Source organism: Labrus bergylta, chromosome 1 (assembly GCF_963930695.1).
Source record: "Labrus bergylta chromosome 1, fLabBer1.1, whole genome shotgun sequence".
NCBI lineage: Eukaryota > Metazoa > Chordata > Actinopteri > Labriformes > Labridae > Labrus > Labrus bergylta.
The window spans coordinates 29,120,092-29,147,793 of NC_089195.1; the positions used below are offsets into that span (position 1 = coordinate 29,120,092).

At 40.6% G+C, this 27,702-nt stretch overlaps 4 protein-coding genes across 5 annotated transcripts; 3 read left to right on the plus strand and 1 right to left on the minus strand.

The window, feature by feature from the left end:
- The first annotated feature begins 607 nt into the window (after window positions 1–607).
- Window positions 608–9,470, plus strand: LOC109994346 (myosin phosphatase Rho-interacting protein). The gene is made up of 15 exons (XM_020647644.3): window positions 608–1,675; window positions 2,106–2,245; window positions 2,609–2,762; window positions 2,854–2,931; window positions 3,779–3,811; window positions 4,029–4,097; window positions 4,299–4,388; window positions 4,612–4,706; window positions 5,950–6,583; window positions 6,719–6,953; window positions 7,052–7,163; window positions 7,319–7,478; window positions 7,651–7,764; window positions 8,921–9,007; window positions 9,116–9,470. The coding sequence occupies exons 1-15, from the start codon at window positions 623–625 to the stop codon at window positions 9,260–9,262; spliced, it is 3,201 nt and encodes a 1,066-aa protein (XP_020503300.2). The 5' UTR covers window positions 608–622; the 3' UTR covers window positions 9,263–9,470.
- Window positions 9,471–9,479: 9 nt separating this feature from the next.
- Window positions 9,480–11,954, minus strand: smdt1b (single-pass membrane protein with aspartate-rich tail 1b). Of its 2 annotated transcripts, none has more exons than XM_065958503.1 (3): window positions 11,761–11,954; window positions 9,921–10,074; window positions 9,480–9,722 (listed from the first exon to the last, which is right to left on the minus strand). In XM_065958503.1, the coding sequence occupies exons 1-2, from the start codon at window positions 11,920–11,922 to the stop codon at window positions 9,937–9,939; spliced, it is 300 nt and encodes a 99-aa protein (XP_065814575.1). In that variant the 5' UTR covers window positions 11,923–11,954; the 3' UTR covers window positions 9,480–9,722; window positions 9,921–9,936. The 2 variants fall into 2 exon arrangements, with proteins under 2 accessions (XP_065814575.1, XP_020503302.1); XM_020647646.3 differs by having other exon boundaries at window positions 9,908–10,074; window positions 11,761–11,952.
- A 1,085-nt stretch (window positions 11,955–13,039) lies between these two features.
- On the plus strand, window positions 13,040–21,829 carry zgc:158803 (LUC7 domain-containing protein). Its single transcript, XM_020647694.3, has 10 exons — window positions 13,040–13,704; window positions 15,209–15,303; window positions 15,806–15,904; window positions 17,337–17,447; window positions 17,639–17,782; window positions 18,046–18,222; window positions 18,362–18,525; window positions 18,611–18,640; window positions 18,819–18,983; window positions 20,569–21,829. Exons 1-10 carry the CDS (start codon window positions 13,644–13,646, stop codon window positions 20,816–20,818), a joined length of 1,296 nt encoding a protein of 431 aa, XP_020503350.1. The 5' UTR covers window positions 13,040–13,643; the 3' UTR covers window positions 20,819–21,829.
- A 1,181-nt stretch (window positions 21,830–23,010) lies between these two features.
- pane1 (proliferation associated nuclear element) lies at window positions 23,011–27,173 on the plus strand. The gene is made up of 6 exons (XM_020647675.3): window positions 23,011–23,183; window positions 24,414–24,490; window positions 24,886–24,984; window positions 25,596–25,675; window positions 25,882–25,973; window positions 26,141–27,173. The coding sequence occupies exons 1-6, from the start codon at window positions 23,127–23,129 to the stop codon at window positions 26,288–26,290; spliced, it is 555 nt and encodes a 184-aa protein (XP_020503331.1). The 5' UTR covers window positions 23,011–23,126; the 3' UTR covers window positions 26,291–27,173.
- Window positions 27,174–27,702: the final 529 nt, after the last annotated feature.

Genomic DNA, 27,702 nt, shown 5'->3' on the forward strand with positions numbered 1-27,702 from the left:
TTTTTAAATGGCTGGGTTGGCAGGGTTAAATTCTCTCTCTTTGTGCGTGCATTTCTGTGTGTGTATGTAAAGACCCCGCAGTTTGTTCACATGTTGTCCCTCTTGTGGTTAGGCAATGCCATAATGCATTTTAAAAATCACACGCTGGAACACCATGATTACATCGTGGGGATTTAAGTCAAAGTACAAAGGCATAGACATGGTGGAGCTTTGTTTTTCTTCTTGCAAAAAGAAGCTGTTGTTTGCAAAGGAGTCATTGGCTTTATATCTATGATGACCTTGAACGACATTCCTGCAGCCCTCCAAATCACTGCAACGGTCCAGAAAGGAGCGGATCCCTCAGCGCAGGGAGCTACGGTGTGGCCCAAAGAGATATGACCCGGTTGGACCCTTCACCTCATCGTGTAAGTGGTAGCTCCTGGATGGATGAGAGGAGGAGCAGAGACAGGTCCCGTCGGCCATCAGGTATATTGAAATGCAGATTTTTTTTAAAAAGTAGTTGCTTTGTGAAACATATAGATGATAATCTTGATCTTGAGTTTTGATTTCAGAGTCCAGAGGAGACAGGGAGCAAGAGAGTGGCTACTTCTCCCCAGACCGGAGAGGTGACGGTGAGCGGCAGATGGAGGAAGTCAACAAACGGCAGTATCGTTACTACGAGAGGGGGCATCCTCTTCCTAGCAACTATATTCCAGAGCCCAAAGCCTGCGTCCCCTACCGGAACATCAACCTGGGTGTGCCATCCCAGAGGAGGAATCCAGAGACTTTCATGCTAGAATCTTGGAGAAGTGAATCCCCCGAGAGATACACCTACCACTCCAACTTTAGACGGGGAACTGACTCGGAGAGGAATTCGCCGACACGTCACAGCTCTGTGAGTCCGGATCGCTACAAGTTAATTGAATCTCCTATGATGACCCGTCGAAGGAGCTCCCTCTCCAGGAGTCAAGCCCGGTCCCACTCCTCGTCTCACATCTCTTCTAAGCTTCCATCGCATGTTCCCTCTCGGCATACATCAGGCAGGTCAAGTCCATCCCGCAGGAGGGAGTCCCTGTCCTCTCCCTCTAGAGCCACACCTTCTCACAGGCGCACAGACTCTTTCCATTTGCAGGACGGTGAATATGAAGCACACAGGGGATCCAGCCGAGACTTAAGGAGTCCATCACAAGCGTCGAACAAACACAGCTTGGACTCTGAAAGACTCTACAGGAACCTTGAGTCTATCTCCCGCCGCGGGTCGTCCGCCATCCAGAAAAGCTCGTATGAGGGATCTCAAGCATCTCCTCGAACAAGTACGGCTGTTGACAGAGCAGCAAGCGCTCTGTCTCAAAACAGCCGGGAAGTATCGCCACCCAGGAACGGCTACAGCACGCACAGTCCCACCCCCCAAAGAGGGAGCAAACTGAGCCCCTCTCAAGGCTCCTGGCAGGGGTCCTCACACTCCTTACTCAGCCACCCTCCCTCTCGAGGTTCTTCAACGTCAAGACATCAACCAAGAGGTGTCGACTCACAGGTGCTCGGTGGTTTCCTGTCACCAGTTTCACCTACAGAAACCGATAAAGGCAATAAGGGAAATAATTATGTCAGCGGTGACAGAAGCAGGAGCAGCATTAGGAGAGGGATGGATGCCTTACTGATCTCTGAACCCAAGAAGGCGGAAGTGGAAGTGGAGGAGGTAAGTGTGTAAGGTGTTTCCAAAGCTAGCGAAATGGCTCAATTGATTTGTGTTTTTGATTCGACTGAAATATCTTAAAATCATTCATGAGCAACAAGTAGATGGATTGCCATGAAATGTTGTAAATTCATGGTCCCTACAGGATGAGCTACCGACTCTCAATACGTTTGTGTATTACTAAATAGCTGCATTCAGTAAATCAGCCTCAGTTACACTTTGTGTTTGGTTCAAATGAGGAAACGCTAGCATGCTAACTCACTGAAATAATGTGCTTCACTTAGTAAATGTTATTGCTGGTGAACATTCCCAAGTCAGTGGGAACTTTACAATCTTGTGTCATCAACATGCCAGCGCTAGCATTTAGCCTTACAGAGCGTTAGTGTTTTCTGTCTGAGATGACTCGTCGTACATGAAATCTTTTTAATCTAAGGTGGGGATGACCATGGACGACTACGTTGTCCTGGCCAATATTCCAAAAATCCATCTGGAGTCAGAGGAAGAGCAACCAGGTCTGAGGAAGAGGAACCAGAGTCCCAGCCCGTGCAGGGATCAGAAGCTAAGGACGTACAGGTTGGTTTGACCATCAATGGTACCTCATGCTATCATGCTGTAGCCTTAACACATGTCCTACGGCCTTGTATCTATTATGCATTCCTCGTATGTGTGATCTTTAAACTGGTCCTTTGGTGGCTGAGAGATTAGGAAAAATGTGGTGTAGCAAGTAGATACACTTTGAAGATTTCATTTGATCTGACCATAAGTAACCACCTTAGTCATGGTCAAAGAAACGTGGAGTTCTTGTGATGCCTTTGCAGAGTGAGAGTTCAGTTAGGATTTTATTACGTCGTAACTTGAGCCTAGAGTGCCAATGTGTTTGTTAGAGATTTACATACATGTTTAATTTATTAGTAACTATTTGATTTGGGTCTTAAGGTATCAAGATGAAACAGACTTCTTCAATCCAAGGTTTGAGTCAGACGAGAGGGGGAGGGGCCGAGAGAGAGGCCGGGACAGACGAGAGAAATGTCGGGACTCTGAAAATGGACGTTCCTCGAGGAGACAGTCAGCAGCATCACTTCATGCACAGGTACGACGCAATCACTGCAGACACTTTCACAATATTAAAAAAAACCCCTCTTTTATCAATAGTTTGTAATACTGTCAGTTCATTTTTAAAGAGCCCAGATTGTCAGAGTGGAAAACACAGATCTTTGAAGACAAAGGAGCGAGCTCCTCTTGAACAAGCGCAGACACAGGTGAGCATGGTCCCATGACTTTCTGCATCTTTATAACTCACATGCCTGAGAAGAAACAGGTCATTCTAAAGAAGCCCTCTATATTAATCATGACACTTTTATCTAAGGTGTGCATCTACAGCAGCACCTTGCAGGAAAAAGAAGCCAGCAGTTAGCACCCCATGTTTTTGGGGCAGTGTGTTCAAATGATTCATCACCTTTATATTTAGATTCTGGGTTGGTTCAAACAAATGTCTTCTGCAGATTTCGCACCAAAAAACTTTTTATTTCCCACCACAAAGAAATGGTTGACCACAAAAATGAAACAATCAGAATCGTATTATTGGAATACTTTTCAATCACGTGCAACAATTGAATCACTTTCCTTGATTTTTTTAGTTGACGTGTGCTCTCAAATTGTTGTAGAGTTTTTTTCAATTTCACTTAATTTTTCTCAATGTGAATGTCTCTCTCTCTCCTCTTAACATTATGCACTGGACATTATGCTGCATGCATGGTAAGTCTTTTTCCGCTGATAAGCCCTTAATAGTACATGCTTGCTGTCTTCACCACTTCCCCTTTCACTTCCTATTTCACACTGTTTAACAATGGGGATTAAACTCTGCAAAAGAATACCCGTCATCTTCGATTTATGTTCCCATTTGGCGGTGTAATTCCCATTTTTATGCTTTCATGTTCCGCATTTCTATCTGCTTTAGAATGATATAGTTATCTGACAGACGCATCGTCTGCTTCTCACAGTTTCTGTTTCCTCTATTTGACCATGATGTGTGAGAAAGAAAACACTACATAATGCTTTTCAAACTGCTTCATGTTGATACTCTAACTGCAGGTGTTGCTTCTGAAGGGCTGGATGTCAAGACTGGACGAGCATGGCAAGGTAAAAAGACGTTTTTGAAGTTGTTCTTCTAGTCTATTCCATTTCCTGCTGTAACCACAGTCTGACACCCTGACAGACAGTACAATACAGCAGCAACAATGCTTGGCTCTTACACTATCTAGACTGAAGTCCACATACCATAGTAATCAAATATTAGTCGACTGTTTCAACACAAAGACAAATGTAATGTTGTCTATTAAATCTGTGTTTTTCTAAGTGGAGGAAGCACTGGTTTGTTCTGGGTGACACTTCGCTGAGATACTACAGAGACTCGGAGGCTGAGGAGGTAGGACCTGATATGTGATCAGCAAGAGCATTGCTTTTCTAAGCAGTTTCACATTCTCTCCATACAGTCATTTTCATACAGGTTTAGTCACCATGATTTGATCAATTGTTCAGTGTGATTCAGTTCATTCAGTTCTTCTTCTGTGTTTGAGAAAAAAAAACACATTATGACTCATCTAAATTTAAGCTCTGTCTATTGCAGTCGGATGATCTGGACGGAGAGATCGACCTGACATCATACGTGAATGTGTCAGACTGTGATGTAGAGAAGAACTATGGACTACAAATACAAGTATGTATTTATTATACTTGTATTAATCGCATTGTGTTGTACAGTTAGACCAGCAGACAGATGGATGGACACACACAGATACCCGCACACACACTTCCCCTGTTTCCACAGTAATGACACGTTTGGCTGCTTCCTGTTTGACACTCTGTGTGCGTGCGTGTGCGTGTGTGTGTGTGTGTGCGCGTGTGTGTGTGACTTTGCTCTGTCTTTTGATCTCCTCCAGACAAAGAGAGCAGTGTTCACTCTCTCTGCGATAACGTCCAGAATACGGAGAAACTGGGTGAAGTTACTAAAGCAGGCCATCCAGAACAACACACAGTGAGTCTGAGCTCTTTATACTGGGAGACAGTGGTGTGAAGTATTCAAATAGTATAGTTTAGTAAAAAAAAATGTGTTGCAATATTACTATGAAGAAATTCCATGTTACGTGTAAAAGGCCTACATTTAAAATATTGCACACATCAGAATCAAAATGTACCAAAGACATACAAATTAAGAGTAGCCTTCTTCATGCAGACAAGCCAGTGTGAATCATGATAGTATTATTATTACTGATTTCTTAACAAAAGAAAATGTAAATATTAATTTGTGAACCATATTTTATAAACTCATCATCAGGCATGGCTGGTATAAATGGGCGTCCAGGTTAAAGTCCTAATAAGTTACAACAGATTGTTTTAATTTCGGTGGGAGCTAAAGCAGCAACCAAAGAATTGAGAATTAAGATTTTTTTTTTTTTTTTTTTTTTTTTTTTTTAAACAGCCCAAGCATTGTGGCCTCCTCTTCCATTCACTTTCATTATGAACAGCCCCTCTTATTTTTTTCTTATCATTTCTGCTAAATCAAATGACGGCATGACTCTGATGAAGGCCACAAGCCGAAACGCATCGCTCTAATTTGGTAATGAAGTTGATCGTCATACTACAAAGTGTTGCTGACCTCTTCAAGCCTTTCACTCTTTGTGCACCTTGTCAGTTGGTGAAGTTGTGCCAGAAAAATCCCACTCTGCCAAATGGCAATGTGGCAATATGTTGAATTTATTATTTATTTTGGCTTAAAAAAAACAAATGTGAAACGCGATGACAAAATACTCAAATACCATCCAGGGAAAACGTTATTGTAGTGAAGCTATAGCATGATTGAATGTGCTTTGACACAGCCTTCATCTCAAAATTATAATTAATTCAATCTAACGTCTCAAATTAAGTAAAGAATATTCGTCCCTTAAGTTACTTTTTCTCACTTAACAAACTAGTAAACTTTATTCTTTAAGCAGCACTGTGTTGTGTTTTCAGAAACTCACTTATTAAAACATTAATCCATGTTATTTATGTAAAAAGAATACAGAAACAGGGCATCCTTTATGATGATACTTCATGTTTATCGTGTTATTCTAGCTAATTAAGTTCAAAAACAAGCTCCCCATTGACCCAAAATTCCTGAACACCTCAAAGAAATGCAGACAATGTGATTGGGTGGTCTGTCTGTAACAAACCACCTCTATCATCTTTCTTCTGATGTGTAACCCTATCCTCCTGTCTCTCCCTTATTCTGACCTCAGCCAATCAGAAACCTGCAGCGAGAAAGAGAACCCCCTCTCCTGGACACGGTCGCCATGCCAACCCCCTGCTCGGTTCACCTGCGAGGACTCCAGCAATGAGCCTACCGGCGCCGCCTACACCACAAAAACTGCAAACCCACATCAGGCCGACCAACACCACAACAACCACCTCGACAGCCGCCGGACAGCCGCCGGAGACACGGACGCAGATTTATCTCCAACCAGTCAGAGAGAGGAGGGGGAGGGCTGGGACCGCGAACAAGCGAAGCGATTGGAAGAGAGGAACAAGTGGTTTGAGGAGGGGGTCCCCTTCAGCGAGATGGGCAGCAGGTGGGACTCCATGGAGCTGAAAAGGGGGAGTGTACCTGTGCCTGTTATTGAGACCATGGACTCAGAGGTCAGCAGGAAATGGGCGGAATTTGAGACATTTGGGGATATGAGCGCACAGTCTCTCATTGGAGCTCAGGACTATCAGTCAAGCTCCCTGCAGAATCTCAATCACTCCCAGACCAATCAATCGAGCTCAGAGGAGGCCAAACAGCCCGTCACTGTCTCAGAAAATGATTTATTAAGCTCATCCGTAAATGGCGCCCAAAACACTCAAACAAATGCAGCTGAAGTCCTTCAAAAGGAGGTAAGACAGAACATCAAGTCACTCCGCACATACGTTGAAAGTGATAAATAGAAAGTATTGAAAGACAAAAAAATGTATGTATGGCACATCTAAATCTTTTCCCTCTTATCTCACACTCTGCAAATCTAACCCCAGGCCCTCTCTCTTCGAAAGCAAGTGGAGAGCATAAAGAAGGAGCGTGCAGCCATGGGGATAGAGGTAGAAAGGCAGTGTGGCCCTGGGGCCCCCTGTTGGGCCAGAATTGAAGCTATGGAAATAGCCCATCGGAAAGCACTGCAGGAGTTACATGAGAAACATGCAAAGGAGATCCGGCAGCTGGAGGATCAGAGAGACCGGATGTTGCAGGTTGAGAGACTGGCTGCTTCTAAAGGTTTGCAGCTAGTACAGCTCAGTTTGACTGTTTGAAACTCCTTTCTGCAAGTTGTTTGTTCATGCTACAGTCTTGATGAATTGTGTTGTTTTTTTAAGGAATGGAGGAATTGAGAGCGTCTCACAGAGCAGAGGTGGAGAGAGAGATGAAGAAGGCAAGCCGGCTGGCTGAAGGATCTGCACATGTGGAAACTTCATCCAAAGGCCAAATGTAAGATTATTAACTCCTCTCTACCATCATACTGAGAAACCGAGTCTCTGACAAGCTGCACGCTGCAGGCTCGAGATGTTCTGCACTTCACTATGACCCCTACCATAATGCTGCATTATAATTCAGTTTATAACTCGTGTCTGTGTGTGTGTCAGGCCCCAGGCGGACCACTTGTACAGTGAGTTAGATGTGCTGTCAGAGAAATACTCTCAGAAGTGCCTGGAGCTGAGCCGCACGGAGCAGAGCAGCAAGGGTCGAGAGACTGAGCTGTGTCTCAAGGAGAGAGAGCTGGAGCAGCTCAGACGAGAAAACAAGGTTAATACACAGGACTCATTTCTGTTAATAAATGGTTTGGGTCACCAGATTCTGTTTTTGTTTTTTTTGTTATCAAATTGAGGACACATAATAAGCAGCATTATAAATGAGCATTCTAGTTAAAGCACTGTATTTCTCCGTACCTTTAATACGCTATATTTATCTTTTGCAGGAACTGAAGGCCAAGCTGGCAGAAGAGATCAGCCGCATGCGTTATTTCATCACAGGCCAGAGGTCGGACACTTTATCTCTTGGCAACAGTGAGCGCCCTGCATCAGAAGTGGAGGTATTCATAGCAATTAGTCAATCTGTTACCACTAAATAGATCCTTGATCACCACTCATGGGAAGATAATTCATACTAAGCTATCTGACCTCCCACTGATCCCAACCCAGTCTTGAGATTTGCAACTGAATCATTAAGTTCAACTGGAAGGACGAATGTTGACATTGCTGTCTTCATGGGCGGCAGTAGCCCATGAAGTTGGTCTGGTAGCTGGAGAGGTGCCAGATCACCTCCTGAGCACTGCTGAGGTGCCCTTGATTAAAGCACCAAACCCCCTCCCCACCACCAACTCATGAGCACCCGCTGTGGGCGGCTCTGTCACTCTGATATCTCTCTATTAATGCAAGTCTATGGGATCCTGTTTGTGTATGTGTGTGTGTCGCATCATAAACAGACTGTAAAAACAGAATTTCACCCTGCGAGGATCAATAAAAGTTCATCTCAATCATGGGGAATAACAAAAGTACCGTTTGCTGTGGGAGTGTGAGACCACTTTAGTAAAACTAATTGATGAAGAGCATTTTATCATTTTGTCTTGTCCCCCCTGTTGTAAACGTATTTCTATATTTTCCTGTGGCCTCATTTGTGTCAAGCTTCAGTGGTCACACGTCCTAGTACAGAACACACTGCTGCCACCTAGTGCCTGAATCATGGTAAATGTTTCATTACACAAATGTAGCAACCATAACTTCTTCTGCAGTGACAGGATTTATGGGAAGAGTGCCTGAAAGACACAGTAAAAGTAGCGAGAGTACACTAAAAATTCTCCTTTATAAGTGAAAATCTTAAAAAGAAACAAGAGAAAATGTACTGGGAGTTTTATTTACTTTTTCCTTGTACAAAGGTTTTTCTTCCTCCTACATGGTACGGCTTAAAAGGTATTAAATAAAACAAATTAAATGCTGAAATAATGTTATGCAGGAATTAATTACTTTTATTAAGACAGTTTGTTGCGGATGGTTCAATAAATCTTAAAATCTTTGCAGTATGAAGCTCAGATGTGGTTGAAAAGAATTAAAGTAAAGTGTAAAGTACGAGGCTCTCAAGGAGAGTACAAATACAAAGACCTCTCCTCTCCTGCGATGACACACACGGTGACTTTACATTGATATGTGAAGATGTATTTTAAGTGAAAAGTTTTGCATTTTGTCTTTCAGTTGTTACTAAGAGCAAAAGATAATGAGGTGCAATATCTAAAAAAAGAAATCAGCTGTCTACAGAATGAAGTTCAGTCTCTTACCAAGGTATGTTTTATGATCCACCCATCATAAAGACAACTTTTCTATATAGTTTGTACATTTACATTTATTTGAATGCTTCCTCTCTGCTTTGTCTTCAACCCTTTTTTCTAGGAGAAAGACGCAGCTTTCGATCGGTATCAGGAGGCCTATGTAGAGCTGAGTGAGTTGAAGGGTTGGAGTCGGTTAGAAACGGGATCGCTCAATGAACACTTGAGACTGGCAAACGCCGCACTTCAGGAGGGAACGAGAAACACCTGACAAACAAGGACCACTGTCAATGAACTTACCTCAAAGACAGCAAGCGCGCAGAAATAACAAAGTATGTCCAAAGCATCATTACAGTGAGATAAGAAGATATGAACTGCTGTTTTCATTGAAAAGATTAAAAATGTCCCGTGTAAGATTTATGGAGACGACTGTGTTCTTTGAGATGCAAAGACTGTTGTGATTAAATAACAACACATGATTCTCTGTGTGTGTTATCGACTCTGTTTATTAAGTTGATAGACACAAACATGCAAACAAGAGTGAAGGCATAACAAGTGGTTTTGACAGCCTCACATGATATGATATTTGAAAAATAATTTTAGTGTAAACATAAACAGCAAAGGACAGACGAAGAAGCTCAGTTTGGATATTTTAGGAAGTCAAAGCGCCCCATCTTTTCCTCTCTTCCTGTTGCTTGCTGGTATGCTTTCAGTCCATATTGCAAAGCACCCTGTGGATAGAAACAAAACGAAAAACAGCTTTTTACTGTTACCTGTTGCCATCGTATCAGAAATGCCACAAACTACACCCTTTCACATGTACCCATTAATCATTGATGAGATATGAACCTAAAAAGGTCCAATCAGAAGTGTTTACAGGGTAAATAAGTGTGGGGGGGGCTAATGGCCATTTTACCTTAAGCATTTACTTTTTCTGTAGTTAGCTCAGTCATCATCGTCGTCGTCCTCAGGGACAAAGATGTCATGCTCCTCCAGGAGAGCTGCAAAGTTCTTGCTTATCAGAGTTCCCACATACAGGAAAGGCACCACCACCACTGTCAAGCGGATCAGACCAAAGGATGTCTGTGGAAAATAAAGAGGGATAGTTAAAACATAATTATTCAGATGAAAGGTGCCGACTAAAACACACATTTAATCCCCACCTCAGTTTGCCCCGTGGATATTTTGGTCCACGTTTGTGATTATGGGCAGCTGTTTCACCAGAAATCTAATCTCCTCAAGTTAATATAGCAGAGCAAAAGAAAAGAAGCTTTGCTCACAGGGGTTCGTGCATTTTTGCCTAAAATGGCAGGGGATCATCTCAGGCAGCCACAGCTGGATCGAGAGGGCACTGAGACCAAATATGTCTGCAGGAGGCGTGACGAATAACATGTCCCACAGGTTGTGTGCTCTGTTTCCACACACTGGAGCTTTAATCTTTATATCATGAGTCTTCTTATTAAAACGTCTTTGAATAAAAGGTTCACATAATCTGAATAAATTGGGGCTGTCTGGAAATGAAATGAAACATGCATCCTGTTTGCCTGTGTTTTAAAATAAATGCAAAAGGCATTTATAATGTAATATATTATAATATGTTAAATTGCACCTCATTAAATCATGTTTCAAATAGAATTATAAAAAGACAAAAAAAACAGTGAGATGCAATAAAGGCTCATGTTTGCACTAGTTTTCTATCCAGCTATGAGCTTTAATTTGTCTCCTGGCTACGACCTTGTTGTTTCTGTTTAGTTCAGTTGCGAATATTAAATAACGAGAAGTAAAGTTGAATTAAAGAATAAAAAGGATTACCTTTTAAGTCCCACCCATTAAATATCTGCCAGGGCCTAAACGTTTCAGATGTTAGAGCTATCTGTGAGTGTGCCGGGGGAAAAAAACGAGATGTACAACACTGGGTGTGATTACAGTCTCATCAGAGAGACGGGTGTTACAGTGCTAAACGGAAACATCATCCTTGACCTTTCTCGTCTTGCCAAGACGCACACCTGGTGCTTAAAGTGCTGCACACATCTACATCTACACTATTATCATTAAATAAACAATGAACTAAACAATAATACACATGTAGACAAGGAACCACATAGCCTACCAATAATAACAAACAACAACATATGGCATATTGCAAAAACATCAGTATAAAACACATTATCAGTGAAAACATAAGAACAGCATGATGCTTTTGCATAACCTCTACAGCCTCAATAAACAGGACTAAATTGAGGGGGGCACAAATGAGTTTTTAAATTGGTTCAGTTTTGTTTTCTGCATTTGGGGGGCGCTGTATGGTCTGTCATTCTCAGAATGGAGGAGGTGAGATGGGTCAATACTCTCTGTGCTTGCCTCAGAACAGACTGCACCTATATTGACTAAAGGGAGAGGTTTTCCTCCTCTAACCTTCAAGGCAGTCTGCACCAGACGGGCAACCTTATATTTCTTAGGTCGATTTATTATGCGCCAACTAAAACCATTAATCATAAGAAAGTAATGTTACTTAACATAATTTCTATTGCTTTATCAAAATGCCGGTTTTAAATCAATAATTTTGTTGAAGGTAGGATTGAGGCACTTCCTGAAAGTAGCAGAAGGCTACTTTCTGTAAACACGCCTTCATTGGCTGATTTAAGGAACGCCTGCGCCTGTTCTGTCGTCACACTGGCAGCTTGAAGTGTCAATCACGGTCAACCATCATGTCCCGCCCACGCTGTCAGTCATATTTCCCTATCGGTAACGAGGATAGAACAAACTCACTTTATTCGGTTTCGGTAAGATTGCCCCCGATGGCGTTGATACTGCGCTCCGGCTCTGCGTCGTCTTCGATATGTTTGATGTTTTGAGGCCGGTGTTACGACTCACTAGCCCCATATTTTTGGTGGAAAGTCGCAGTGGGAGCCGCAGTAAACTGGTCGCCATTTTTCCAGTTTGTCTGGTTGCAGGTTGTGACGTTTCTATGGGAGGAAACGGCACGCAATGGGCGCGTCTTCTTCACCCCTATGGTCTTTACGTTTGAAAGGAAACACAACTCTAATTTTAACCACATAATAATTCCATGTATTCGTTATAATTACCTACACATAAATCTCAGTCCAGTTCATTTCTTCATTTCTGCAGCTCTGACTTCTTAAACACAAATTCACCAACCAGTGAATTAAATTGTGTAATATGGATATCTACAAAAGGTGAAGCTAAATTTAAAATCCAAATGTAATTCAATAAGGGCTTTATTGGCATGGGAAACATACGTTTACATTGCAAAAAAAAAAATCTGAAATGAAAATAAAACACAAATAGTGCAATAAAAGAATAAAAAAAAAAACATTAAAGTAACAGAGCTGTGCAGGATTGTAGTATAACAAAGTGTACAAAATATATAAACAGTTTGTGATTCAATTAAAAATACAAGTTGAAAATGTAACTTTGTTCTTAAAACATTTCATTTCTTTATTGTATGCTGTTTTTTATCGATCGCTGTTTTTAAAATGGTGATTGTTGTACAGTGTCCTTGTGTGTCTTGAAAGGCGCTTATAAATAAATTTATTATTATTAAAATATTATATTAAAATTATCAAGATACAGAAAATGAATTAACATTTTAAATAATTATGTAAATATTTAATTAATTAACGATGTGTTTCATAAATTATTTATTTATATATTACCAATTTTAAATAATGAATGACACATTTAAATAATTATTTAATTATGTAATAACACATGCATTTAATTAATTCAATAATTATATATTTATTTATATATTTGTTGATTTATTTCCAATATTAAATAACTGATGACACATTTAAATAATTATTTAATTATTTAATAACACATGCATTTAATTAATAAAATAATTATATATTTATTTATATATTTGTTGATTTATTTCCAATATTAAACAATTGACGACACATTTAATGATTTAATCAATTATATATTTACATATTTCATTTTGGCACTTTTAGTCCTCCATACCCAGGAGCGTAGAGCTCGCGTCAGCAGCGCGCTAACTGCAGAGTCGGATTCACGGGAGCGCGCACTCTGCGGTCATGCGCACGGCACGGAGGGGAAGCGGAAAGACGGAAGAAAGGACGTCCAACACACTCGCGAACTTCTAGCTGACTTGCTAGAAAATACAGTTAAACGCGACGCTAACAGGAGAAGTGGTTACTTATTTCGGCACAGGTTTAAAAATAGGTTAAACGCCCCGTCTGTCTGCAGTCAGTCACCGCCCTCTCAACTCGACCAGGAGGGGAGGCGGTGGTGGTGAAAGGGAAGGGGGGGGGACTGGACTCCGGCAGTTTTCAAACAGACACCGCTCACTACCTCGAAGTCCTCCACCGTCATACATTCACATTTCAACCAACCCGTGTAAAGTGTCGTGAAAGACAGTGACTTGAATTAACCTTACACCTCAACCCCGCTCGGTGCCTCCTCGGCGGGACCGGAGCGCCCCCCCCTCTCTCTTTTTTTCCGCCTTGTGGGGAAAAGTTATCGGCGGTGGAGGAGGAGGTGGAGGACGAGGAGCCAGGCGGGCCTTGCTGTCGAGGAGGCTGCATGTGTGAGGAGGACTGTGTCCGGCCGAGGAGCGACTCACACACACACACACAGCGGATAAGAGAGCCTAAACACCCAGGAACATGTCGGCCCAGGCGCAGATGAGAGCCATGCTGGACCAGCTCATGGGGACGGGGAGAGACGGTGAGATGTGATCGCAGCCTGGGACACGAGTTTGTGTTGTTGCTAAGCATTAGCCTCCTAGCTCACCAATCCGTGAGGCATGGCTCTTAGCTTCCCTGACTTTGTAGCCAGCCCGGTTAGCATGAAGCTACCTGTTGTGTGTGTGTGTTTGAGTTTACATGCACAAGTTTTTAAGTTGCTGTGCTTAACATCTTTAGAAACCTCCAGGTGGATTTTAAAAGTCAGTGTAATCCTGTCGCAGTTTGTGTTGTTGTCTCTTTTGTAATCAAAACTTTAATGCGAGCATGGACCGCTGAGGTGTTACCAGATGTGTGACTCATTCATCGCGAGGTTAGCAAGTTTAAAAAAACCACCCAAGAAGAAGTGCGAGGCAATTAATCGAGTTTAAATTTTCCAATTACGGATTTGTTCCCCCCAAGATAATGGAAAACAAGATAATGGAGATTAAGTGATTACTGTGCCGCATGTTGTGTTAAGCACGTTTTGTCATGTGTGGTAAAAGTGCAACAGTACAACAATACTGCTGTCTCCAAAACGTAGTTCATTTATTTTTATTGAGTCATAATTATTATTATTATTATTATTTTTTACATGTGCTGTATATATTTTTTCCACTTATTGCTTGTTTTTCAAGGTGTTAAAATTCACAACAGGCTCCTAAGTCTCTCGACTAGACCAGGGGTGGGCAACTGGCCCACTAAATGCGGCCCTCGTCAACCCCTCAATGTGGCCCTCAGGTCAATTTTTACATATCAAAACATGACAAAATCTGCCTTGAAATCATGAAAACCAGAAATATTTCCATAATAATATTTGATCACTGGTATATGGTGAGTTAAATTTGAGACATAATTGACTGTAAGCGTTTTTGTAATCTACAATTTGGCCCCCCTGGCAGTCAGAATTAAATGAATGTGGCCCTTGCTGTGACCAAAGTTGTCCATCCCTGGACTAGACTCTTCTCGTCTGTCGCCCCCCCGGTGGTGGAACGAACTCCCAAACTCCATATCGATCTGCAGAGTCCCTCTGCACCTTTAAGAAAAAGCTAAAGACCCAGCTCTTTCATGAATACCTACTAACTTAATGATGATGGTCTCCATATTATTGATGATGACGATGGTTTTTGTTTGATAACGATGACTTACAAGATGGTTTCTATACTGAGCTTAGATTAGAGCTCTCAAGAACTGCCGTCAATGTTGTGCTTTGCCTCTGGTCACTTCCTGTCAGTGCCTGTGTGTCCAATCAGACTCAAAGCTGATTGTTTGCTCTTACTGACATTGTTCCCTTTTTATCTAGATCCTTGCTTGTGTTGTACTTACTCTCTGATGTACGTCACTTTAGTTAAAAGCGTCTGCTAAGTGAATTGTAGAATTGAAATGTTTGATGATCCTGATCTCAATCAATAAAAAGATTAAAATAATCATTATGATTCATGCCATAATCGAACAGCCCTAACCTCGAGGTGAAACATCCGTCTGATTTTCTCTTTCTCTTTCTTCAGGAGACATCATGAGGCAGAGAATCAAGTTTACAGATGAGCGAGTCTGCAAAAGTCATCTTTTGGACTCCTGCCCACATGACATTCTGTCTGGCACTGTGAGTACCATGTTTGTAAGCACCTACAGAGAGCATTATTATGTATCACACAAATTGCTTCCAGAAAATATGTAAGGAAAGCTACACGTGAAGGTAGCTGCAATATGCTACAAATAGTACAATTTGTCAGCTGGTGTTTATGTAAAGAACTCCTGCATGGTGTTGCCTGTAAACAATTGAATGTTTCTGTCCGATTAAACAATTGGACTGAAATGTAAATAAGAGTGGAGTTCAAAAATGATGAATTTGATGTGAACACACCAAATACACAGTCAGAACTTCATGCTCAGTATGTCTCCTTTCTTTCAAATTCAGTAAATCAATAAAGTCAGTGTTAAGGACAAGGCCCTGCAGCACTGTGATTCCCATCCACAGTCCCGATTAGGACATTCATAGTGGTCTACAACATTTAACACTAGGATTTGTGGGTTTGACTAGTCTCAGGATAGGTTGAAGAGTTGAACATACCTTCACAGTGTTGATGTTTTTCTGATTCCTGCAGAGAATGGACCTTGGAGAGTGCATGAAAGTTCATGATTTGGCCCTCAGAGCTGACTATGAGATTGCCTCTAAGGAGCAGGAGTTCTTCTTCGAGCTTGACGTGAGTCACACACACACTCATGCCTGTTTTACTCAGCTTATTCAAGGTAATACAGTTTTGCTTCTGTTCCATCTCGACATCTGTGTGAAAAGTATTGTTCAGCCATATGACAGCAGTATGACTTCAATGTTTAATTCCGTATAAAGGCAGCATAGCGGCACAGTTTGTTGTAACTAAGAATTTATGATTTGATATAGATCGATAAATTATGGATTTAGTTTTTCATATTCCTTCCTTTCTTTTTTTTAGTTTTACCTGGAAGAAACATAGTTCACAGCACTTTAAACTTGTACCAGTTGGCTACTTTCTTAGCAATTCAAGATGCTGTCTTTTCTTATGATTTTTGACATAATGCTTTAGTGTTTTAAGTAGTGTGCTCGTTTCTCTTGGAGTCAAGAGGACTTCCGCAGAAAACTCTGCTCCTGGCAACAACAACAAAAATGTTGGCAATGGACACTGAAGTGTCTTTTAGCGATTAGTTCAGTTAAATTTACGGTTCATCATGCTGCCTCTGCATCTGTGTTTTAATGATGCAGCTAAAAACTCACAGCCCCACGTCTTCAGGACTCATGAGTCAAATTGAGCCCTTGTCTTTCGGGTTCTGTTCAACGAGATCATACTTTACATTTACATTGCTAGGAGGGTACGCGTTAGGCAGGCATAAGTGCAGATTTCTATAAAATGTCCTTTTACCCGTTTAATCTCCTGTTTACCCTAGAGCGATAATAATGCAGGAAAAAGTCACCATCACATAAATGTTTCACTCAAGCTGAACTTTAAGAATCCTATGTTGTCCTCTCACCCACAACAGCAGTTCAGCTAATTCTCCACCCTCACAGTCCTGTTTTAGGTGTCATAACCTGATCATTGTAATAGTTAATATCCCTACTTTAACTGCATGTCCTCATGTAGGCCATTGTCAGTTAATGCCAGTAAATTATTTAGACTGTATCAAGAGTTGACAATTGAAACTTAAAGGTCAACTCCAGCACACTGCCTCACTTTCAAACAAACATTTATTGGCAATGTTTCGGTACTAGACCTTCATCAGGCATTAGGTGAGATGACAACCGTTAAGAGAGCATGATGGTTGTCATCTCCTCCACTCTTCACCTGATCATCTAAATGTTGCAAAAGCCAAAGAGTGTTAAACTGGAGGATTTGTTTTCAATCATTTCAGAACATTCATCCCCTAAACAGTTACTAGAACAGCACAACATGCTGACAACAAAGTTTTCTCTTCCCTCCTTCATGGACATCCTTCACATCATCATAATCTCTCCTCTGATGTCCTGATGGTTTCTGCGTCCACAGCTATCCGTGTCTGCCCACATCCAGAGTCAGAGATCTTGCACTGCCTTTTATTTTCACAGTTAATTCGTAGTGTGTATCTGGAAACAGAAAACCCCTCATGGATTTGTGTTTCTCACAGGCTGCTGAACACCTTCAGTCCTTCATCGCCGACTGCGACCGCAGGACCGAGCTAGCCAAGAAGAGACTCGCCGAGACGCAGGACGAGATTAGCGCTGAGGTGGCTGCAAAGGTGACAAACTTTCTTTTTTGACATTTCTTGTGAGTTTTCCCATCAGGTTGTTATGGATGCTGTGCTGTTTTCTTTTACAGGGAATGATTAATGTCCTGAGAGTCTATTCTGAATTTCAAATCTGTGAAAACTGTTGGTGTTTACAACTAAGAGCTTTTTTTTTGGGTCTCCTTTTCTCTTGCTATGAAAAGGCTGAACGTGTACACGAGCTCAACGAGGAGATCGGGAAGCTTCTTGCCCGGGCGGAGCAGCTCGGGGGGGAGGGGAATGTAGACGAATCCCAGCAAGTGCTGGAAATGGTGGAGAAGACCCGGGCCTTAAAGAAGGAAGCAGAGGTCAGTCATTGAATGCTTTTTTTGCGCCAAGTTTGTAACATTAGAATAAATAAATGATTTTACTCCCATCACCAAAATAGACTAGAATTAAGAGTTAATCTTTGTTAACATTTATGGTTTATTAATGACATCGCCAGTGGACTTCCTCAGTTACTTAGCGTAATGTAACTGTAACTAAAATCAGATGAAACATCTCTCACTGCACTGTTAAATATTTGTTTTAGTGGTTTGTCTGGACTGAATTTGCTTTTCTTGTCTCTCAGGATGTGTACAGAAACTCAATGCCGGCCTCCAGTTTTCAACAACAAAAATTACGGGTATGTGAGGTGTGCTCCGCCTACTTGGGTCTCCACGACAACGATAGGCGTCTAGCTGACCACTTTGGGGGCAAACTGCATCTCGGCTTCATTGAAATCCGAGAGAAGCTCGATAAGCTAAGAGTAAGTGGTGCTCTGGAACTAGTGTGATTATTAATCAATAAGATACATTTAGTAATAATCGTGTTTCTTTCATTGATACTGTTTGAACATAAACAGCTTGTTTTTCATCAACGTTAAATTCTTATTTGTTTGAATCTAGAAAGCAGTGGTAGAAAAACAAGAGCGAATGCGAACCAGAAGACGAGAGGAACGGGAAAAGGACGATGAAAGAGAGCAACAGTGGGAGTTGGAGCGGGAACGAGAGAGGGAGCGGGAAAGAGAGCAATGGGAGCGAGACCGAGAAAGGGAGAGGGAGCGAAGGAGGTAAGAAACAGTTTGATTTTCACTGTTCTAAAAGGCTTGGTGTTGTATAAAAACTTTAAAAAATTGTTTTTTGTTTCTCTCTTAGATCAAGATCTAGAAGTGGAGAGCGATACAGGTATGTCTGCGAGTGGTCAGAGAAGCTTCAGAGACTTTGAATTTCTCACAATGTGTAAAGACTCATGGTGCTCAATGCCTGCAAACTCCAGCTGTGTGTCCAGTTTACAAAGATCTCTAGATGGAAATAATACACATTGTGTTGAAAAAAATTAATTCTCTATGAATGTATTTTACAGGGAGGGAGGCAGTTCGTCCTCCCATCATTCTTCAAGGCGGCACCGCTCCTCTCGCTCCAGAGAAGAAGGTGGAGAGCGTGATCGTGAGAGAGAGAGGGACAGGAAACATCGACACAAGGACAGGCATCGCTCGCGCTCCCACTCTCACAGACAAAAAAGGAAGAGGTGTGGCTTTTCTCAGTCACCAGAACTTGCATGTTTTGAAACTACATTTGAGATGTCCTCCTTAACTAACTAAACTCAAGTCATTCAACTTTTAACCAGTGAACCAATTCTTAGCGTACATTCAGGACTCAGGAATACACACCAATAAGCCATAACTATATGACCATATATGCAGTTTTAAATCTTTGAAATACAACAGCTCTGCCATAAATTCTGAATCCATTAGGATCTCTTGTGAAATCCAACACAACAGCTCTGCCATAAATTCTTCAGCCTGAACACTTCATTTTATGAAGCTTCTAAATTTCCAGTTTTTGTTGACATGGTCAGAAAGTGAATAACTCTACTCTAAAAATGTTTTTTATTGAAGTCATAGTAGTTTGTGGTTGTGAACTAGAGTGCATAAAATTTTAAATGTGCTCCCCTCTTGTATTTTATTGGATTGGGCAAGGTAGTAGATACACACTTCTATATAATATATTCCAGTCCAGCACCACCAACACCCACAATGAAATCATTAAAGCATATAACATATGGGCCCCCTTGCAATCTTTTTAGCCACCCCAAAATCCTTAACTATTATTGGCTGTTGCCTTATCAGAGGTGGGACTTATGTTGAAATCCACTATTCAGGCTGTGTTGCAACAGCCAGCTCATGGTTTTCAGTGTTTGTATGCAGTGCAGAGGTTTGTTTGCAATTATTCAGTCATTTTAGAAATACTTAAAATTGTGACTTTAGACTTAAAAAAAAATTTCATCTAAGAAGATCTACGTGTAAAAGTCTATTTGATTAATGCAGACTGGACTGAAGATGTAAATAAATGCTCTTCATTCATGTGTGTGCACACAAACTTTAGACCACCCCTGCACATGTCAGCGCCCCAGTCGGGCCACCCCAGTATAATTCTGAACACGGCCCTGATGCCAAACAAAATGTGACCTGTTTTAAGCCAGACTCTATTCAGATTTAACCAATCGGTTTGTCGTTCTACAAAATAGGCAAAAACAGATGTGAAGATAATCAGTGACTTCAGTTAGCCATTTCTCCACTCAGGATCGACAGCGTCTTTCTGAGTCTAACATTTATCACAGGTCTTTGTAAATTATTTTTCTGTAGATTCTTAGAATGTTTTTTGACAAAAAGCTGTCTGAATACTTTACCTTCTTTGTTGTTTTGTTTGGGATTGCGTATTATGCCGTTTATGAATGTAAAAAATGACTAATTTATCTTTAACACAACAGACAAATGAATCTACAATGAAAATAAGTTCAACTTACTTTTAAGTTTCCATCCACATCACCACTCAAGCTTTGCAACATTAAACACTGAAAACCAGCAGTAAAATAAAAACAATATTTGAGTTTCAAAAGTTGATGGCAGACACTAGCTTGGACTCTTTCCTCTTCTTGTACTTATAAAGAATTGTTTGGCCTCTCTAAAACTGGTCAAACTGGTTCTAGGTTAACCTGTTTCAAAAGATAAAGAACCATCCAGACAGTGTTTTAAACCTGTCCTTCAAGTGATCTGCCAAGGATTTTTATGTAATCTGTTGTGTATTTTTTTTTCTTTCTTTTTTTTCTTCAGGTCCTCAAGGGAAAGAACTTCTCACACCCGAGAGAGAGAGCGCTCGCAATCCCAGGAGAGAGGTGCAGAGGGCGCAGCAGAGGGCGCAGTAGAGGGCGTGCGTAACGACAGGCCAGAGTGTGGAGACTGGCAGGACAGGGAGCAATCCCCTTCTGTGGACACAGCCAGGGGGAGAGAACGAGAGAGATCCCTTTCTTATGAGCGGGACCGTCGCTCCAGCTCAGAGGAGCGAGAGTCCGGAGAGATATGAACTGGACAACCTCCAAAGTCCTTTAATTTGGATTTTTGAGTGAAGAGGAGCATGGAGAGACGAGTGTGTGGCGGTGCGTGCGAGTGTGTTTCGGCTTTGTATGCGTGTTCATGTTAAAAGCAGGACATGTACATTAGCAGGGATGAAATTCTGAAAATAAACTTGGGAATGAGGGAACAACTTCAGCGGTGGTGGTCAAAGAAACATGCATACAAACTTTTATAAGACTGCATTGTTGTCCTAGTGAGACCTGGAAGCATGATAGTCATTTTTTATGTCATTTTGTCAATCTTGTGTACATTTTCTTTGACAGCGATGAGGGATGAGTGAGAGCAGTCCTACTTAAAAACCTTCTTTATTTTTCTCACATGAAGTGCTTTTATTTTATTTTTTACCAGTAGTCGGTTCTTTGATTTTATAACTGTTTGTTATGTTCCTTTAGGAATCTTACCAGTTTCTGCATCTCTGGATCCCTTTTCTCGGGTTGGGTTCATTAATAAGTGGCATAACCCTCGCAGTCCTGTTTGAAATGAGCTGTTTATGACTGAAGGCACTTATAATGTTTGTGTTTTATCGGCTGCCTTTAAGCCATACCAATCTCATTTGAAAAACTAGATAAACATCCCTGAGCTTGTCCATCATTTCAGATGCAGTGACATGCTGGTACTTTGAAAATAAACTCACTTTCCCCCCCTTGAAGAAGTCATCCAAATGTTTCAGAGATGTGTATGCATAAAGGGGAAGCGGATCGTTATATCCTCACTCTTAACGGTCTGGGAGTCTGTGTCCCGTTTGCTGTGATCCAACCTGGTAGCACTGGGGGAATCTTTTTTTTTTTTTTTTTTTTTTTGTTGCTGTGCCATCATTAAGTGAATAAAAATGTCTGCCTTCTTACAAATGCAATGTGTTTATACAGATTTCTCTTTAAATCTCCGTTTGTAAAAGTTCAGGGTTCAGATACTGACTTGCCCATTAAAGGTCGTCCACATAACTGGAAGATTAGCAGTTTGATCCCATGCTTCTACAGTCCTGTGTTACAGTGCACTTAACATACTGACCCTTTTATTGCTCTATCATTTATGTGTGAGTGTTGATGACTATAAGAATGGATCCTAGTGAGCATCTTGGCAGCTGCCTTTGTCATCGGTGAGTGAATTTTGACATACGGTACAGTGTAAAGGGCCAAGTCTATTTTCTAGTTTTTGTAATAACTGTTGCGGTAAGAGCTTGTTTATTAGGTAGAGGACCTCTTTGACTTCCAAAATGACTGGATAGATATCCATAAATGTAAGAATGACAGTTTTAATATAACACAAGGTGCACCAAAAATATGCAGATGTGTCAAACCTTTAAAAATATGTGTTATTTTATTTCATTACAATTGCAGTTTTTTTTAAGTGTTGTGAAAACTGGTGTTTTACTTGCAGGTTATTCTTGCTGAAATTCATTCGGGTACATTTCCATCTGATGTTGAATCATTGCACAGTGCACACAATACTGCAGAGACACTGAATCCTCTCCTGCTTCTGCAGCTGTGACTTATTTTTTGCTGATTGTTGTCCCTCTAAAGAGGAAAAACAGGTGCAAAACAAGACGTAGTGAATTACAAATACTGCATTTTTCTTCAAACACATATGGAAGCCCATTTCTGCCAGTTAAAAAAAATAAATATGAAAATAATAAAGTCATAATGATGAGATCAGTCAAAATTATGAGATAAAAAGTTGAAATTATGAGATATAAAGTCATAATGAGATAAAAAGTTGAAATTATGAGATAAAAGGTTGAAATTATGAGATAAAAGGTTGAAATTATGAGATAAAAAGTTGAAATTATGAGATAAAAAGTTGAAATTATGAGATATAAAGTCAAAAATATGAGATAAAAAGTCAAAATTATGAGATAAAAAGTCAAAATTATGAGATATAAAGTCATAATAATGAGATATAAAGTTGAATTTATGAGACTTTATTATTTTCATTTATTTATTTATTTTTTACTGGCGGAAATGGGCTTCCATAAACACAATATGTACCTTAAATAAATATCTAAATCGTAAGTTGTAAATTGTAAAAACTCCTGGCACCCGGTAGGTGGCGAAAAACAACTGATAAACGAATAGAAGGTGAAACGTCACAGCGGAAGAGTCGAAAGCGGCCTCCTCCTTACGTGAAAACGTGATGACGTCGAACGCACGTTTCGAAAAGAAGCGCGAGTTGAAATGTAGAAAATAACAAGCGGCTCCTCTCTCCGGGTTTTCTCTCTGCTCACTGACGAAGCCGAGGCTGTTTAAAGTGTTTTCATCAGGATGTCATCGCTGAAGCCGTTCAGTAAACTGCCCGCGTTGAACTCAGCGAACATCTTGGTGAGTTGTTTGTGTTTTATTGAATTATTTGCAGCGACGTGGACACACACATGACAGCTGACTGAAGACGTCACAGTGTAGTCTGCAGCTGCTCTCACCGTAAACTTACAACACATTAAAGTGTTTTAAAGCAGGAGAGCTTTGTCATAATCTATAATAGTGTTGGTGCATTCTTATTTTACATGTAATCTAAACATATTAAAACGTGTTTACCCCCTTTGTTAAAGCAGGTCCACATTTAAAAACAAAAACATAATGTGCATAGTGCCTGAAATGGTGTTCAGATGTCAGAATACATATTTTTATTATTTATTGAAATGTATTATACTAGGATAAGCCCCTTGAGGTGTATCATTTACAAAGACAAAACATAACACTACAGACAAAACAAGCAAAAAATAATACATAAGCCTACAACAACAAAAAACATAAAAACAGGGGACAACACAAAAATCAAATACAACAATTACAACTACAGGTTTCGAGTAGACGCCTTAGAGGAGAGAGGCTCAGTCTGCACACAGAGAAATAATAAACATAAACAGTGTTACTGAAACAGACGCAATCAGTTTGAAGATGAGAAAACAAAACATTTTTAAATAAGTAGAATGATGACAAAGAACGGAGACGTGTAGGTAACTTATAAATAATTACATTATCATCTGCAAAGAAAAGAAGGAAACAACATTTCAGCTGAATGTGATTATCTTTTTGTTATGTGTGAGTAATACGAATGTTAAGCTCGGTAAAACGCCCCTCCTCTAAAAAAGTAATCAAGCTGAATTAAAAATTAACTCTTGACACATTTATTGAAAATGCACCCGAAGGTGTTGTGTTTGGTATTTGTACGTATGTCTATAAATCATCAGTAGGTATTAAAGGTGTGTGAAACAGATGAATGACAGGGGTTGTAAATCACCTTTAGAAAAAAAACAAAAAAAAAACAGTGCAAACAATTTACGATTCTGCTTAACATTTTTTAATTTATTTAAAGTTGAGCAGAAGTAGATTGAACACATTATAACCACTTCAGTGAAGCACAAACATAAACACAGTATTTGAGTAGGGCTACTCACGTCCCCTCATAAAGTCAAGTACATAACGTAAAAATCAAACTTTATTTGGAGGTAAGAGTCGTGTTTTTAAATTCTTTTGATTGTCACGCTGGTGTGTTGTTTTGCAAAGGGATATCTGGTTTTGTGCTGACATGGAGTGCTTTCTTTTCTCCAGCTGGTGGAGTTTGAGGAGCAGTTTCAGCTGAGTTTAGCGGACGCTCTGGTGGAGGAGACTGCTGTCACTGTGAATGTGTGAGTACTGCTCCTTCCTGTTCAAGCGCTGGAAAACTCTGTCTGTTGTCAGATACAGCAGGAAACACCTCCTATTGTTCTGGTGATAAATGTGTTTTGTATAGCTCTTCACTAATGCAGCTTCTCTTGGTTTGTAAAAGTGTCTATATCTGACCTGGCTCTCAATAATAAGGCTGCAAAATAAATGTATTGGCTCATCATGTTTGCCTCAAACAACCCTTCTGAGTTGTCTGATGCCCTGGACACATTGGAGTGGTAAACAATGGGCATTTTGTCCATCTGTCCCATCCATTCAATTAAACAAAACTAAAACATGACCGTCACAGTTTGTCACATATCAGTCACCATAAAACGCCTGAAAACAAGTTTTGTTTTTTGTTTAATGCACCAACCAGGAGACTAGCTAAGAGTCTGCCCCTGCCCAAGGAGAATGAGGAGAGCCGTCCGAGGATAGACCTGGTGGTGTTTATCATCAACATGACATCAGAGCTCAGGTAAATCTTAACATGTTTTGTCTTCTCATCTGGTTTCATTTCCTTACATTCAGACACACTAAACAAATTACATAATTGTATTTGTAGTTTTAGTTGACTTGAATGAAAGTGGATTCATTCTAGCTGGTTGTTGTCCTTTAAAAAGTCCTTACTGCCACACATGTACGGTAATTGTTAAACCCAGTGTAGCTTTATTTATTTATTTTTTTAATTTCAAAGTCAAAGTCAACTTTATTGTCAATTTCAAAATATGCCAGACTTTATTTAGTAACAGGAGTAGTAGTAGGACTAGTGCTCCTTAATAACTCAGACGAGAAATTGAAACAAAACCATTTTTTTTCTGTCTTTATTTTGCTAGAAAAACGTTTCAAATCCACTCAGAGCATTTAACATTAGTGTGATAACAGGAAGGCCTGATTTCATCAGTGTCTCTTATGTGGTTTGGTCTTTATTTTGTATAATTCATCAAGATTTGTATTTGTCACACGCTCATACAGATGTGCAGTAAAATCAGTAATGATGACTGCAAGAAGAAATGAATATATTCAGACATGTTAGGATATCATAGTTCTTTCTGTGACATGTATTTATTCTCTTTTCTGGGGTCATAGTTTCCAGTCAGCAGAAGCTTCTCTGAAACATTTGGACCCTGGCTTTTTCCTCGGAAAAGTCTGCTTCATGGTCACTAACGGTATGACACTGACTGTTCCTTCTTCTTTTAGATTTGCTTTCTCTCTTCAGCTGCTGTTTAAGTTACATGCAGGATACGATAAAGCAGACCTGACTGTTCTGAGACTGTCCTCGCTCTATTGTTGTAATATATGACCGACATTTATCTCAGTGTTTCTGGGCGTCTCCGTCTGACCGGCTGCCCTCTTCTCTATTTGTCTCCTGCAGCTCGTAATGCTTCAGTCCCCACAGAGCGTCTAGACTCTGTCAGAAAACTGGCAGCGTCGCTCCACTGCCCCGTGCTGTTTGCAGAGGATCAGGTCTGTGTCGACTTTTTTTCCAAGACTTGTTTATGATGTTTCAAACCAAAGACGTGATTTCAGAGTGCATATTAGGTTTTTGTGTTTTTCTAGATACCACTGTTGTCAATAAAACTCTTGAGTCCGTCTTTAAGGACGTGTCTTGTGTCACCTTCTTTCTCTTCTAGACACCTGCAGGTGTGACCAATGCTGCAGAGAGGCTGCTAACCATACTGAAGGTGACGGCGGGTCACGTTCCCATGGCGACCGCTCTCTATCTGTCCAACCTGACTCGCTGCACTGTGCCTCCAGACATCGACCAGCCATCCTTCGATTAATTCAGACTTTTTCATGTATATATTTATTATTAGTAACCTGGCTCTCCAGCCTGATAACACATCAGGTATTCTCTCTGTTTCTTGTGTTTTGTGTTTAGGCTTTTGGCTGTTTCTGTTTTCTCCCTGCAATGATGTTGTGTTTTCATTAAGAGCAGAACCGGTAACCTAAAGTGTGTTAGGGGAAATAATATCTCTTGTTGCAGATTGTAAGACTGAACAAAGGGTCATGACGAGCAGGTTAAAGGACAACTTTATGTCCGAATAGTTAAAAGGCAAAAGCTATCTTTTCAACTATCAAATTTCCTGACATGTGACAGCAGAAAAAACGATGCAAGTACGACAAATACATCAGCTGATATAGTTTCAGAGTGCTGTCAGCATACATGCTATTTCACTGTCATCGCTTTCTGGTAAAAACTGAATAGAATAGTGCCATCGGATCGTCTTTCCTTCTCTACTAGAAAGCTCTGTATTGAATTACCACCAGATTTATTTTTTGACACTTCAACCCGCAGCAGAGAAATCTAACCAGTGCAGTGACCTTTGAGAGTCAGGCTCAGAGCTAAATGACCTTTTTTGTGTGTGGAATACAACAATGAAAAACTAACAATCATAAAGGGGATTTTTGATGGCTCGTTTAACAGATTAAACTTTCCTCTGGACGCTGCGGATGTCACACCAACGCCTCCCCCTGTGTGAGTCTGACAACTGTTGAGTGTGACTGGAGAAATCCTGCTCGGTGTCACGTCTGTAAGCATGCAAATACCCACGCACGCTCAAACACTATTATTAGTTCATAATGGCAAATATTCAGCTTACTAGTTAACCAGGCGCTTCCATGACATCATGTCACAAAAACAGCAATAAACATCAGTGTATTGACTCTCTTGGCTCTATTATAAATGTATATCAAAATAAAAAATAAGCTATTGGTCAGTCAACAAATATAAATATGTCTTTGCATTTATGGAAACATATGCTTTGGTTAAATGCTGCAGAAGGTCATAGGTAAGTTGGCCAGTGTTTCAAAAGCCTGGCCTCGTGTGCTTTTACACATTTTTGTGTTGTGACTTCTGCATTTGCACTACATTTATACCACGTCAGGCCACAGTGAGTCAGAGAGTAGACCAGAGCACAGAGATATCTGCATTGCAGCTCCTTTAGTCAATGACAACTCCAGTTCCTGGTCTCCTGCTTCATACTGACAGTTACATCATCACCACCACTCTGTTCAAGTAAAAGATGAGAAATCAACTTTTCAGGTTGTGCTCACCGGCGAGTTTAAGCGTGCTGTGTGACAACAGGATGTGGGATTCAACTAATGACATTTAAACAATGTAGCAAGTCAAGAAAGGAGGATGACTGGTAATGGAGAAATAAAAGGAGGGGAGGAAATTTACAGAAGGTTGAAT

Bases quoted from the DNA above. Each gene is read 5' to 3' on its own strand.
- smdt1b (XM_065958503.1), bottom strand. From the start codon at position 11,922: ATGGCGACCAGTTTACTGCGGCTCCCACTGCGACTTTCCACCAAAAAT. The intron at 10,075-11,760 runs GTGAGTTTGTTC...TATTTTCCACAG, and splicing joins TCTTACCGAAACCGAATAAA to ACATCCTTTGGTCTGATCCG.
- zgc:158803 (XM_020647694.3), top strand. From the start codon at position 13,644: ATGTCGGCCCAGGCGCAGATGAGAGCCATGCTGGACCAGCTCATGGGG. The intron at 13,705-15,208 runs GTGAGATGTGAT...CTCTTTCTTCAG, and splicing joins CATGGGGACGGGGAGAGACG to GAGACATCATGAGGCAGAGA. The intron at 18,984-20,568 runs GTGTGGCTTTTC...TTTTTTCTTCAG, and splicing joins CACAGACAAAAAAGGAAGAG to GTCCTCAAGGGAAAGAACTT.
- pane1 (XM_020647675.3), top strand. From the start codon at position 23,127: ATGTCATCGCTGAAGCCGTTCAGTAAACTGCCCGCGTTGAACTCAGCG. The intron at 25,676-25,881 runs GTATGACACTGA...TGTCTCCTGCAG, and splicing joins CTGCTTCATGGTCACTAACG to CTCGTAATGCTTCAGTCCCC. The intron at 25,974-26,140 runs GTCTGTGTCGAC...TTTCTCTTCTAG, and splicing joins TGCTGTTTGCAGAGGATCAG to ACACCTGCAGGTGTGACCAA.
- LOC109994346 (XM_020647644.3), top strand. From the start codon at position 623: ATGGAGGAAGTCAACAAACGGCAGTATCGTTACTACGAGAGGGGGCAT. The intron at 1,676-2,105 runs GTAAGTGTGTAA...TTTTAATCTAAG, and splicing joins CGGAAGTGGAAGTGGAGGAG to GTGGGGATGACCATGGACGA. The intron at 2,246-2,608 runs GTTGGTTTGACC...TTGGGTCTTAAG, and splicing joins CAGAAGCTAAGGACGTACAG to GTATCAAGATGAAACAGACT.